The 14,814-nt window shown below is 39.8% G+C and overlaps 1 protein-coding gene across 3 annotated transcripts in view; it reads left to right on the forward strand.

The window, feature by feature from the left end:
- The window catches only part of NRDC (nardilysin convertase), a 108,674-nt gene that overhangs the window by 91,135 nt on the left and 2,725 nt on the right, over positions 1–14,814 (forward strand). For all 3 annotated transcript variants that reach the window (XM_080802605.1, XM_080802604.1, XM_080802603.1), the window contains 12 exons: positions 1,019–1,142; positions 1,677–1,763; positions 3,721–3,840; positions 5,180–5,231; positions 6,120–6,270; positions 6,729–6,856; positions 9,284–9,446; positions 11,293–11,324; positions 11,579–11,717; positions 13,874–13,921; positions 14,215–14,267; positions 14,681–14,764. In XM_080802605.1, the coding sequence (XP_080658731.1) occupies positions 1,019–1,142; positions 1,677–1,763; positions 3,721–3,840; positions 5,180–5,231; positions 6,120–6,270; positions 6,729–6,856; positions 9,284–9,446; positions 11,293–11,324; positions 11,579–11,717; positions 13,874–13,921; positions 14,215–14,267; positions 14,681–14,764 (1,181 nt within the window). The remainder of the gene's footprint in view (positions 1–1,018; positions 1,143–1,676; positions 1,764–3,720; positions 3,841–5,179; positions 5,232–6,119; positions 6,271–6,728; positions 6,857–9,283; positions 9,447–11,292; positions 11,325–11,578; positions 11,718–13,873; positions 13,922–14,214; positions 14,268–14,680; positions 14,765–14,814) is intronic.

Consider the following 14,814-nt stretch of genomic DNA (forward strand, 5'->3'; position numbering starts at 1 on the left):
TTTTGCTCCATATGAGTTCTCATAGCAGTTTTCAGTTGGATGATTTGCCCCCCAGAGGATATTTGTCAATGTCTGGAGACATTTCAGTTGTCACAACTGGGGGATGCTCTTGCAGATCATCTAGTGGGTGAGAAGCCAGAAGTGGCAGCTAACCATCCTACGGTGCAAAAGACAGCACCCCACAGTAAAGCATTATTTGGCCCAAGATGTTAATAATGCTGAGGTTGAGAAACCTTGATAATAGGGTATTCCAGAATTTTAGAGGTAGGGAAAGGTAAAGGAGGAAGCAGTAATCACACATTCTTATCTCCTAGAAAGATTGGGCCCTGGGGTCCAAGTATTCTATTCTGAACCTCTATTTATTGTTTTTCTCAAAGAAATGGTGTTTAGTTGGTAGTTAGGGTTTCAGACCTTACCCACAAAATCTTGTGTTTACTCCTACTATAGTTGAAGGATTACTGAAGGGGGCCTTGCTGTGGGATCATTTTACTGATTCTTGGGGATGAAGTAGTGTAAGCATAGTCTTTGGAATCATGTACAAACTTGTTTAGAACTTCACATTTGCTATTTCTAGCTGTGTTGTTCTGTGCATATTATGTAATCTTTAACCCAAGCAAATTACATAACTTTTAACGGGAACCTTAGTAGCATTCTTTATAAAATTGAGTATACCTTAGAGTTGTTTTAAGATTAAATGAAATAATGTATGTTAAAGACTACCTGGCACATAGTAAAACTTAGTAAATGAGAGCTATTTTTACTGCTAGTTCTATTATTATGTAGGATTTGAGATGAACACAGTTTATAGTATTATTAAGAAACATTTGAAACAACTAATAGACTAATGAAGTTTTATAAGTTGGGATGTTCATGAGTATAGATAAATTTCATGTGCATCAAGATGTCAGGATCTTGGGGATGCCTAACATAATACGGCTTTGCCTTTTTAACAGAGATGTATTAGGTTAAAGTTGTTATTGTGTGTGTTTGTGTGTGTGTCCCTTCCTACCCCAATTAGGTCATTGCTGAAGCCCTTAATCAGCTAGTTCCGCAAAAAGCAAATCTTGTTCTACTGTCTGGTGCTAATGAGGGAAAATGTGACCTCAAGGAGAAATGGTTTGGGACTCAATATAGTATGGAAGGTAAAATACTTTAATAATTGTCTTACAAGTTTAGGTTCATCTGACTCATCTGAGAATTTTTATTCCTTAATAATTTGTCTGATGGTTCCTATGGGAAAAAAGTGTAAACTTTTTTAGAAGTTTACTTTGAAGTGAAAATTATTCATACTGCTTTGCAGAAAATTACTATGTTTATATTTATTATGGCTAGTAAAAAAATCCTGTTTTCTGGGTAGTTTGGGGAGTTTTGACTATGTTTTAGAAAAGTACTTCTGAAACTTCAGTGTATGTATATATCACCTAGAGATCTTATTAAAATGCAAATTCTTATTCACTAGCTCTGGGGTAGGGCCTGAAATTCCACATTTCTAATAAGCTCCCAGGAGATACCAGTGCCACTAACCACACTTTGAGTAGTAAATGGCTAGCATGGCTGGATATATTACAGTTTTCCTGAGAAAGAAAAATTGATTTATGAAGGCTAGTTGTTAATTGGTTTGTTATTGAGAATTCTCAGCATTTTTTATTGGATCAGTTTGTTTTTCATCTCTACAGATGTTGAAAACTCTTGGGCTGAACTATGGAAGACTAATTTTGAATTAAATCCAGATCTTCATCTTCCAGCTGAAAATAAGTACATAGGTTGGTGAAAAAGCAGTTATTATACATAATCCATTTATGTATCAATAAAACAAATAGCAGCTGTATAGTGCATTTACAAAATGTCATTTGAATTCCTATTTGAGCTTCCCAGTAACATTGTTTTCTTACTTTTTTGAATGAGAAAACCTGAGGCTTAAAAAGGCAAAGTGACTTTTCCTAGACTAGTCAGTTGGTGAAGGGAGAAAATAGGACTTAAATGTATCTTGGGACTCCCTGAGACTTTTGCTTTTTCTTGTGTATCATAGCTGATCCTTTCATGTCAAATCTCTGTAGGAACAGCCATTATCCTTCCTGGTTGTTCTAGTGTTTTTTAAGCCAGAAGTTTTGTGAAATCATTGTAGTGGGTTTTCAGGTCAGTGTGTAATGAGTTATGAAAGCATTAAAAAAAAAAAAAAAAAAAAACCAGGATGGAAAATAGCGAAATGTTTAATTGCTTTATAAAGAAAGGGTATTATTTCAAGAACTTTGGTTCTCTATAGAGATATATGTGTGTATCTGTCTGCCTGTCTACTCACCTGCAATGGGAAACATTCTAACTATGAGAAGGCCACTGGTCTAGGTCAAAGGTTACAGTTATATATAACTAATTTAATCAGAATGCCATTTTCCCTAGCAATTCCGCTCCTAGGTATATACCCAAAAGAATTGAAAAAAAGTAGCCAAATAAATACATGTACATGCATGTTCATGGCAGCATTATTCATTGATGGGAAATAGCCCATATGTCCATCAGTGAATGAATGGATGAAGAAATTATGGTAAATATATACAAAGGAGTAATACTCAGTCATAAAAATAAATGAAGTATGTACATACTACAACATGAATGAACCTTGAAAACATTATGCTGAAGAAGCGAGACATAAGGGGTCATAAAGGATTCCATTTATATGAAATACCCAGGATATGTAAATCCATAGAGACGGAACACAAGTTGATGGTTGCCAGTGGCGGGGAGGCAGTGGAGTGGATAATGGAAAGTGACTGTTTAATGGAGTATAAAGGTTTCCTTTTAGGGTGATGAAAATGTTTTGAAACTGGATAGAAGTGGTGGTTGCACAACATTATGAGTGTACTAAATACTTCTGAATTGTTCACTTTAAAATGGTTAATTTTGTTATGTGTATCTAACCTCAGTTAGAAGACTAAAAGCCTTTTTAAAAAGTCTCATATATTTCAGACAATTCAGTTCCACATCTTGAACTTTGAGTATCTAAACAACCCAGTTCTTTTTAATAAATGTAACAAGTAGTTTTTTATATTCTTGTTTTCCTTTAAGTAGCTTTTCTCACCTACATATGGATGAAACAATTTATGTTTTCATTAACTTAGAGGACAAGTTTGACTTTGTTTTTTTGGGTAAGATTTTATTTGCCAGAGAAAGAGCAAGAGAGAGAGTGAGCAGAAGCAGGGGGAGCAGCAAGCAGAGGGAGAAGCAGGTTCTTCGCTGAGCAAGGAGCCTGATGTGGAACTTGATCCCAGGACCCTGGGATCATGACTTGAAGTGAAGACCTAAGTGATTGAGCCACCCAGCCATCCCAAGTTTGACTTAGTTAGAACTTTTTTGTTACCTTTCAAATGTCCATAAGGTTGATAAAAGACATTTTCATTCAAGAATGGATTTGTTTATAAATTGGTTTATACAACTATCCTAACTAAAGGCCCCTCTTACAGTTAAGACTGTCTTTGAGAAAGACAAAGAAGCAGAACGCGGAGAGATCAGAATCGATCTTTAGGGAATTATAGATCTTCAGAGTTCATTTAAAGGCCAAGAGAGTTTTCTTTTCTGTGTTCTACTAATTTATTATATTCTAGCATTTGAATTTGGCTTATTTTTGCCACAAAGAAAAGTTATCTAGACTTCTAAAACCAAGAACAGATTATTGGGAGTCATGTTAAATTACTTGAATGAATTATTACTCTTTTCTCTTGTTAGCCACGGACTTCATGTTGAAAGCTTTTGACTGCCCTGAGACAGAATACCCTGTTAAAATTGTGAATACACCACAAGGTTGCCTGTGGTATAAGAAAGACAACAAATTCAAAATTCCCAAAGGTAAACTGTTTCCCTCTGGAAAAGGAGTGAGCTAAGTATAGCAACTCTTTCTCCACTTAGTAGCAACCTATTTCTGTGTGTCTGTCACCTGTCTTCCTTTCTCCTTCCTCTTCCAGTTGAAGATCTTTTCTTTCCTTTTTTTTTTTAATTTTTTTTAAAGATTGTATTTATTTATTTGACAGAGAGAGACACAGTGAAGAGAGGGAACACAAGCAGGGGGAGTGGGAGAGGGAGAAATAGGCTTCCCGAGGAGCAGGGAGCCCAATGCGGGGCTCAGTCTGGGGACCCTGGGCTCGTGACCTGAGCCAAAGGCAGATGCTTAATGACTGAGCCACCCAGGCAGCCCTGAAGATCTTTTCTAGGCTTATCTATCAGATCCATGCTGTGCTCCTGGGCAGTTGCAGAAATCCTTGTATAAATTGCAGATTCTAGGAAATACATAAGGATTCAAGGCTAAAATGCAATTGTTTTTAAATACTCTTCTTGCAGTTAAATGAAAGCAGAGCCAGGTGTTTGACCATCTTAGGGAATGGGTGGTATGTTAGGAGTATGCTGAAGGAGATTATTCTTAGACACTTTAGCTAGCCTATTCCAGCATTACAAATGTAAAATATCCTCCATCACTCTCCCTCTACCATTTTGCTTTTATTGTAAGAGATTCACAGTATACAGTTAAATAGACTTCAGAGTTCTTGTCTTTAATGTTGACCCAAATGTCTTTAAAGTTGACCCAAACTGTGTTGCATTTTTATTTTCTGTTCTTGTGCATAACATAGGAACTTACTGAAGCAGCTTGGGATCCAAAAAAATAAATAAATAAAATCCCTTCATTGCCATTTAACCCAGATCCCCAAGCTTAACACAACTGTTCTGTGGCTCTTAGGGCTTCTTGAGTTTATTGGGAAGGTGTTTCTTGAATTACTTACCAGTGTTTCTAAAAATGGTCTTAATATTTATTCAGCTTCTTTGGAAAGTCTCTGCTATAGCTTTCTGTGAGCATTGAGATTGTTCTTTGATGTTTTTGACATGTATACCTCTGTAAACATTTTCTCTGACAAAAGCTATTAATAAATATAGCATTCCTAGGCTCCTTTGTGTATCTGTCTATGTAATCTGATCTTCCCACAGACTACAGTGTGCCTTCTGGATACTACTTAGAATGGTAAATATTACTTTTTTAAAGATAACTTGAGGATAAAGATGTAACAAGGATTTAAGGGCTAATAGTTCATTTCAGAATTTTTAGAAACTGTGATGTTAGGGGCATTTAGCAGATGTACAAAATATTTGAGGCCTCTGGCCTGTATATTCTTATCCTTTTTTTTTTTTTTTCTTTTAGCCTATATACGTTTCCATCTGATTTCACCTTTGATACAGAAGTCTGCAGCAAAGTAAGCAATTGTCCTCTTTACTGGAAAATGTTTCTTTTTGAAAAACTATTTTGTTTGTTTCATTCTGAATCATTCCATCATTTTCTCTATTAGTACTGAGCTGTGCTACTGATTTATGTATTTTTTCCTGTGCCCTAAACAAATTATTTGTATTGATACTAAACATTAAAATGGAATTGTGGCAGCTCCATTTCCAGCACCCAGTTATAAAACATGCTGATAGTGTACGGTAGTCATAGTATTACTGGATTGAGAAGGTTCTTTAGAAATGAGTTTGGATTAGCTTCAGTCTATAATGAGAACAAATGCATCTTTTGATCCTATATTTAGAAACTGGCAAGGAATCTGATTATACTTTGTTTGTAGCAAATAACATGTATTTATAGATAACTGCACTGTGGGAGGTCAATCCTAGAATGTGCCTGAGGAAGTGCTCAGGAAATGTTAGTATACTTCTTCCTTTGCCGCTTAAACTGCGGAATCTAGCCTTAGAATGAGAGGCAGCACTAATATTTATTAATACCACTTGAAAAAGTACATTAACCGCCTCCCTTCCCTCAGATTTTTAATTGGTCAGTCAGAAAACCTGGGGTGCAGGGATGGCCAGAGCCTTTGGGCCAGTTGCCTTTTACACGTACCCCATTTTTCAGTATGAGCACTAACATTTTACATGTGTGCATAACATGATGAGGATTGGGAAGCACTGCTGAAGGTAGATGTTCTGTAATGTGCCTATAAAACCGAGTCCTGGGTAAGCTGTATTTACCTTTGAACTACATTATGGAGTAGTCACTGTCTTTCTAAACATGGAATTTCCTATTCCAAAGCACATTTGTTCATGTTTATTTCTTGCCAATTAATGGTGTTGTTTGCATTTTATACTCTCAGTGTGGTCCTCTTTGATATCTTTGTCAATATCCTTACCCATAACCTTGCGGAGCCAGCATATGAAGCAGATGTGGCCCAGCTAGAGTATAAGTTGGTAGCTGGAGAACATGGTTTAATTATTCGAGTGAAGGGATTCAACCACAAACTACCTGTAAGTACAAGTGTTCTGTTTTGCTCATAGAGAGGTTTAAATTTTATGTTTGTTGCCCCTAAAGCACCAAGTATAGAGGCTTATGCATGAGTTGGTGTAAACAGAAAGAAATGTTTATTGATGTGGGCTAACATGTTTTCTTGGCTGGTGATACATAAGAGCAACGTATTTACTAATTACTAGCAATGCATGCAATACAGCCTCTGCTTCAGGCTTGATTTCACCGCCCTTTGCTGTCAGTTTCTCTGCAGCCAACACTGGATGGGATAGTTTGATAAAAGTTGTCATTACTTCCAAAATTAATGTATAAATGTAATGCCCTCCCAGTTAAAGTCACATTTAGGGGCAGTGGAGATAGTGAATAAAAAATTATTTAAGTTTATTTGGAAGAAGAAAATCTTTAAGAATAGTGGATTTCATGCTTCTTTACTCAAGGTTCCTCTTTCTTTTCTTTTTAGCTACTATTTCAGCTCATTATTGATTACCTAGCGGAGTTCAGTTCCACACCAGCTGTCTTCACAATGATAACTGAGCAGTTGAAGAAGACCTACTTTAACATCCTCATCAAGCCCGAAACTCTGGCCAAGTGTGTATACTATAGGATTAGCTTATATTTTGAAGGCCTGAAAGTATTTGCCTTTCTAGGGGTTAGGTGTAGAGGGAATGAGGCTGTAGTTTCAGTAATATTTTTCAAATTAGAACTGGCTGTGGTTAAGGAAGCCATCCATTGGGTTATAGGATTTCTTTTTTTTTTTTTTTTTTAAAGATTTTATTTGACAGACAGTGAGAGAGTGGATACAAGCAGGGGGGAGTGGGAGAGGGAGAAGCAGGCTTCCTGCTGAGCAAGGAGCCCGAGAGGGGGCTCCATCCCAAGACCCTGGGCTCATGACCTGAGCTAAAAGCAGACATTTAATGAGCCACTCAGGTGCCCCCAGGTTATAGGATTTCCAAACATAGCTTAAGTAACTCTGTGAGTAGGACTAAAATAAGCCTACTTACTCTACTTAGAGGCTAAAGGTAAACAAGGATGTTTTTTCCAAAGTTTGTAAGTAAACAATGGTTAAAGAAATGCTGGCTTTGTTATAGCTCAAAATTGCTTTACTGCTGATTTTAGTATATTGGGTGTTGTTGTGATAAAACAGTTGAGTTAAACTGCTTAACCTGTCACTTACCTGGCAACTGTAGCTATCCAGAATTCAGCCAAGTTTCCAGAGGACGGCAAAAAGGCTTCTGACTGTATAATAATGCTTAAACCCTCTGCTCATAACCCCTTGAGGCTTTCATTAGAGCCTGTTCTTTATGTTTTTTTTTTCTTTAAGAATTGAAAGCATAGTCTTAAAAGAGATTTTTTTTTTTTAATGATTTCATTTATTTATTTGACAGAGACACAGTGAGAGCAGGAACATAAGCAGGGGGAGTGGGAGAGGGAGAAGCAGGAAGGTCAATACGGGGTTCGATCCCCGGATTCTGGGATCATGACCTGAGATGAAGGCAGAGGCTTAACAACTGAGCCACCCAGGTGCCCCGAGCCTGTTCTTTTGTCTAGGGCTAATGGTAGCCTAGATGTACCTCTGTGTGAATCAGAAAAAGTACCCCTTTTGGGTGCCCTCTTTCAACAGGAAGAGCCTTTGTGGGAGGGAGAAAAAAGTCCCCTCTAAGCAGACACAGCCCTTTGTGCATGTGGCTTGCAAGCCCCTGCTTGATCTCCTTGCTGGGCATCTAGAAATGGTAAACAGCACAACCTTATATAGAGACCCTACTATTGACACAGTTATTTATTTCATGGTCAGTTCTTTATTTAACTTTTTTAAAATTTAAATTCAGTTAATTAACATATAATGTATTATTTGGTTTCAGAGGTAGAGGCCTGTGATTCATCAGTCTTACATAGTACCCAGTGCTCATTTTACATCACATGCTCTCCTTAATGTCCATCACCCAGTTACCCCATCTCTCCACCACCCCTTTTTGACACAGTTATAAGGAGCCCACATATGAACAAAATTCAAAAGCAAGGCAAGTGGCAGTTAAGAGTCAGACCTGTAGTAACTGATAATCTGGTCATAAAAAGTTATAAAAACTAATAACCAAATGTAAATTGGAAAGGAGAGTTGTCTGGGACTTTCATTATGATGAAAAATAGCCCCGTGTATCCAGTAACTCCTGAATACTACCTTATTAAAATGTGGTAGGCTAATAATTATACCTATTTATCGAAGATTTGTTATTTGCTACATATAAAACCTTTATATGTATATATCTATTTAATTCTGTCCAAAACCTTATAATGGTAGCCATTACTATTTCCCTTGTTTCGCAGATGAAGAAATTGAGTCACAGATATTAAGTAATTTGCCACATTCCAATAGTTTAGTGTGAGGAGGGAGGGGAGTTCGGGGAGGGAGAAGTTGGGGGGATGAGGAACAGGGGTTGGTCTTATTCTGGCCTAGAGCCACCATGTGTACTATGTTGTCACTGTAGTAATAGATTCCCCTAATGCTGGCCCCTAGTAATTAATAAAATGTTAATGAGATTTCAAACAAAAATAGTAATAATTCTAAATTGGTATGTGACTCATCTGGCAACTAATGCGAAATTTTTATTTTGCAATTGAGACAGGTAGGTGAGTTGTACCAGAGAGCAAATCTATGTATAATTTTGTGTATGTAATTTTAAGTGCTTTTTGGTGATTATGACATTTTCTCCCATCTTATGATAGAAATTCTGTCTTTTTTAAAAAGATTTTATTTATTTGACAGAGATCACAAGTAGGCAGAGAGGTAGGCAAAGAGAGAGAGAGGGAAGCAGAGAGCCTGATGTGGAACTCGATCCCAGGACCCTGAGATCATGACCCAAGCCGAAGGCAGAGGCTTAACCCACTGAGCCACTCAGGCGCCCCAGAAATTCTGTCCTTTTAGAAACATGTCACCTGTAGAAACTTAACAAAATCTGTTTTTACCTAAAGATTCATTTCAAAATGATGAAACTTTTTTTTTTCCTGCCTTCTGAACAGAGATGTGCGGCTTTTAATCCTGGAATATGCCCGTTGGTCTATGATTGACAAGTACCGGGCTTTGATGGATGGCCTTTCCCTTGAGTCTCTGCTGAGCTTCGTCAAGGAGTTCAAATCCCAGCTCTTTGTTGAAGGCCTGGTACAAGGAAATGTCACAAGCACAGTGAGTGTGAGGTGCTCTCTTGGTCTTGGCTAGGTCTGAATGCTGCTGTGGGCTCTGGAATTGCATTAGTTCTCCAGAAAGAGAAGCTCTGTAGAGTTGTCATAGCACGGCCATTCTGATGCAGGGCAAGACTTTCTTAGTGAGAAGATTGCTGATAATGGACAGAGCTTTGGATGAAATGGATTGGGTAAATACATGGTATTGGTTATTTGTTGAAGATTGTGTGTGGAAACAACAGTTTAGAAATTAAAGTGGAAGCTCTGGGGTATGCTGAGGGATGTACACAGACACACACACACACTTTGGCAGAACTTATATATCAAGAACTTGTATATCAACTTGTATATCATTAACTTGTATATCAAGAACTTGTATATCAGAACTTGTATATCAAGGTTGTGTGTTAAGGAGCTTGGGCTTTATCTTGTAGTAAATGGAAAAATCAGTGAAGCATCTAAAAAGGGATTTGTTGTTAAGAAAGATGCAGGGACCAGTTAAAAGGCTTTTGTAAGAGTTGACATGATTCCAGAGTTTATGAGGTATCCAGAGTAGTCAAAGTCATAGAAACAGAAAGTGGAGTAGTGGTTACCAAGGGTTGGGAAGGTGGAAAAAAGGGGGAGTTGTTTTATGGGTACAGAATTTCAGTTTTGCAAGGTGAGGAAGTTCTGGAGTTCCATTTTACAACATTGTAAATATACTTACACTACGGAACTGTACACTTAAAAATGGTTAAGATGCTGAACTTTGTTATGTGTGTTTCACACACACACACAAACACATACACATTGAGGCAAAAAATGAAGCCTGAGGTTAGGCAAAGTAAATGAAAAGAGAAATAGTGTGGTAGAGGATGGCTAAAACTCAGTGACTAATTGAATGTGGGTCTAATAGAGGAGGGAGAGGTTTAAGATGATGCCTTGATTTCTTGCTTGATCCAGTGGGTTGGTGGAGGAGTGGGAAAAATAGGTTTGGGGGCATATGAGGAGTTTGTTCTGACATATATTGAGTGGGATAGGTCTGTGGATCTTGTAACTAAAAGGCCTCTACAAGAATGCTCGTTTGGGACTCTCCCTGAATTACTTGGCTGTTGACCATCTTCCTTCATGGCTTCCCGGTTTCTCAGGACTGGCCCTTTGATGGAATATATAAGTGGCCACTCTTGAGACTGGCTGCTGTCTCCTCGCCACTTCCTGTCTTTATTCCCCAGCCCCCAAACCAGCCTTAGTTTCTTTCCTCCCTACGTAAATTTAAAAGTTTCAACCCACAGAGAGGAGCAGGGTAGCTGCCTGCTTTTCTGAGCGCAGTGGGAGTGCTGGGCAGGGGTCCTTTTGGTCCAGAGGACTTAGTACCATGAATTGCTCTAGGTAGAAACCACTGTAGAGTTGAGCTGACACCCCTTTTATACCCAATTTTGTAGATAAGAAAAGAGAAGTCTCGAGAGGGGAGAAGCAGCATTCACTTAGTGTTGTGTTGTTTTATTGCTCTATGCCATGTTCTGTATTTATAGACTGAGGTTTTGAAAACACAGTCACAGGTGTCACAGAGGACACAGCCTAGTAGGCTAACGCAAACAGTTAAGTTTGGTCATATCACAGTGTACAGGTAAACAGAATGCCAATGGGAGAACAGAGGAGTTGTTCAGTTTTGAGAACCTCTTAATTTTCAACAGTCATAATCAATGTTGTTGAGAGACGGTATCGGCTTTCCTAATTCTATCCAGGGCTTCTTTTTTTTTTTTTTTTAAATCCAGGGCTTCTTAAAGAATTAGAATATTGATATTAGTTGCTTCTGGGTGAAATTAATATCAGGAGAGCCTGCTATAGTTATTTTCTCTTTTGCCTCCTAGGAATCAATGGATTTCCTGAAATATGTTGTTGAGTGAGTATTGGTTTGTTTTTTCTCTGTGGGAGTTGTTTATTCCTACTAGCAGTAGGGCCTTGAGCCACAGCTCAGTTATTACTAAATCCACAATGGATGATGCTCCTTGTGGTAGGTTTTCTTGAGGCTGGTTGTGTAAACAAAGTTAATTCCGAAGGGACTATGGGCAGCCTGACCTACTCTTCACAGCAGTTTGTGGGTGGGGATAAGAGGATAAAGGCACTGCGCAGTGACCCATACTCATTCTTTTGCAGCAAGCTGAACTTCATGCCTCTGGAGCAGGAGATGCCTGTGCAGTTCCAGGTGGTAGAGCTGCCTAGTGGCCACCACCTGTGCAAAGTGAGAGCTCTGAACAAGGGTGATGCCAACTCTGAAGTCACTGTGTACTACCAGGTCAGTTGGCCCCTTTACACACGGCCATCCTCATGGCTAAGTATCTTTAGGGCTCTAAAGCCTAAGTACTAGGGCACTAAAAGTCCAAAGTACCTGGGAGTCGTGACCTTACGACTTTTAAGGCCCTTTTGCCGTTACCTCTGTAGCTTTTAATCCTTAGGGTCGTGACCTTACGACTTTTAAGGCCCTTTTGCCGTTACCTCTGTAGCTTTTAATCCTTAGGGTCATTTGTCCTCCTGAAGCAATTGAATTAAAAAAATTGCTTCTGTTAGTGAAGTGGATCCTTTAACAATCATAGGGCTTCACTGAATCATTCAACTACTAGTCCAGAGGGACAGAGACTGAAGAGTGGTTGGAAGTTCCCACGTGTTCCCCTGACAAAACCCCAAGTAGCAGGGTATTTTTTAAAAAGGACAGTTTTGAAAAAGAGACAAAATAAACATAGCCAAGCGATCAATATATAGCAAACAGAATGACTACCAGAGTCATAATTAAAAGTTTTAAAGCATCTGAGATAAAGGATTTGTCACTGTATTTTGATGATGAATACGAAGTCCGGAGTCCCTTACTTCCCTGAGGTCATACTGATTGGGGCTTGAATCTATTCCTTGTGTCCTCAGATCCTGTGTTCTTTCCACACCATTCTAGAAAGGTGGGATGGGGCTTAAAATAAGAGCTTTGCAACAGTCTCAGTTGGCCCATAACTTGTGGTTAGTCCCACTTAATTCTAGGACAATGGGGACCTGTGCCTGTCTAGACTGATCTCAGACTTCCTAAACTCTGGGGTTCCTATGCTATGGTTCCTGGGTGTCCTGCATGAGGAAGTCACTTATCTTGTCAGGCCCTGTGAAGATCCTCCTGGTCTGGGCTTTGGGCAGGCCTGTCACCGTGTCCTTTTACTTTGTTTCTGGCCCTGGACCTGTGTCTTTCTATAGAGACCTACCTTGTCTGTGGAGCTTATCTCACTCTGGCTATAGATACCTAGTTTGCTTGCTTTTATCCAAGTTCTCAGCTTTTAAGATTTATTTGAGAGAGCAAGAGAGCTAGCCAGTGAGCATGCACGAGCAGTGGGGAGGGGCAGGAGGAGAAGCTGACTCCCTGCTGAGCAGGGAGCAGGTTATAGGACTCTGATCCCAGGACTCTGGGATCTTGACCAGAGCCAAACGCAGACGCTTAACCAACTTGAGCCACCCAGGCGCCCTGTTCTCAGCTTAATATTTAAAGCTGAAATGACTACTGGGCCCCAAATTTCATAAATGATATGGCCTGGCCCTGCTTAGCCCTGTCCACATTTCCAGTGTTTCTGCTGCTCAAAATCCACAGTACTTTACCTGTTGTAGGGTGAGATTTCATATTGTGGGACCTTGTCTGTTGAGGTACTTTTTATCTATTACCTCTTAGCACTTCCAAAACAAGCTTTACAGAACCACTTCCCTCCTCCCAGAGAGCATTTTGAACAGAATATCTCCTTGTCTAACTGAACAGGACTTGCGGGACACACAGGCTTTTAGCCTCTTCCTCTAGTAGAAGTGGGAAGGAACGGGGTCTGTTAGAGGAGCCTGACTGTGGGATATACTAGCAGCATCCTTGCTTGTTGGCCTCCTTTCTTTCATTCTGACTGCATCATTTTGCTACTCTCCAGGACAGCCAGGATGTGGTCTCCCAAGTATGGTATCTATCTGCCTCTTAGGAATTTCTCTTATTGTTTCTATTCATACCCTTTTTGTCTGAGCAGTCAGTCCAGATACCCTTCACTGATCCCAAATATTTTCTGCTCTTCTCCTTAGGACCTTGAACTTCAAGTACTTAACTTCAGGTTTTGTCCTTTGGGTCTTGGGCAGGAGCCGACAAGTTGGGTATTACTCCAATACCCAAAGTCCAGTTGGGACTCACCTCCATTGGGACATACAGTCTCTGTGCAAGGGCCGAGAATACAAATGATCAAGTGTGATTTCTGTCCTCACAGGCTGTCTAGTGGGAAGGTAGATGTGTCAACAAAGTTGTTGTAAATAAGGAAATAGAGGGTGGAATCAGCTCTCTTGGGGGAAGAGAGTAGGATGGATTCCTGAATAAATGGTTGTCAAGAATAGCTTGATTCTTAAAAAGTCCTGTAAGCCACTGAATTTTCAGTTGGTCTGACCAACCTCTCCTTTCAGTCAGGTGCCAGGAGTCTAAAAGAATACACTCTTATGGAGCTGCTTGTGGTAAGTTGTAATAAAGAAGAGTAATGTGTTCAGGAGCCCCTGACCCACTATGAGGACTGGCCTTTCTGCCTGGGAGCTAGGGACTTGGGAGGGGTCGGGGACCTGTTTGGTAGGTGAGAGGGTTATTTTTGGTATTGTCATCTGCTATGAGCATGGACAGGGGGCCTGGGCAATTTAGGAAGAAGGCAGTAAGGGAGGCTGGACTTTGGGGTTATGTACAACACTTGGGGGTTAGAAATGGAGGTTTCTGTGCTGGGAGGAGTTGGGCTGATGGGTAGTATGTTGAATTACAGATGCACATGGAAGAGCCTTGTTTTGACTTCCTTCGAACCAAGCAGACCCTTGGGTAAGTCTGCTGGCAAGAGCACCGAGCTCAAATAAAGGTCTGGGGCTTACTTTGCAGGCTGTTTTATCAGATATCCTGACTGAGCGCAGCCTCTTGGAGCTTGCTGGTCCTTCCATGTTTTAGAGTCATACTGATCAAAACAACTAGAATCTGCATCTTGGACTATGATCAGGTTTTTAGTTCAGTCAAGTGTCAAAGATTAGCAAGGAAAAAAGCTAGTGTGTAGTACTCAGTTCAGAAGAGGGGTGGACACCCTAACCCAAAAATGAAGTAGATGCATACCATCTGGATTTTCTTGTAGGATCTCCAGGTCCAGTTAGGATGTGCAGAAACCCTTCCCTCTCACCTCTAGTCTCCGAGGGCAGGGCCCTGGGGACTACCTGAGTTCACAGAACTTTTCATTCTGGCCGTAGGTACCATGTTTACCCTACCTGTAGAAACACATCTGGGATTTTAGGATTCTCTGTCACCGTGGGGACTCAGGCAACAAAATACAAGTGAGTAGATGGGCCCAACTATTATTCTTGGCCTGGAGATTGGGGGTTAT

Source organism: Martes martes (assembly GCF_963455335.1).
Source record: "Martes martes genome assembly, chromosome: 4".
NCBI lineage: Eukaryota > Metazoa > Chordata > Mammalia > Carnivora > Mustelidae > Martes > Martes martes.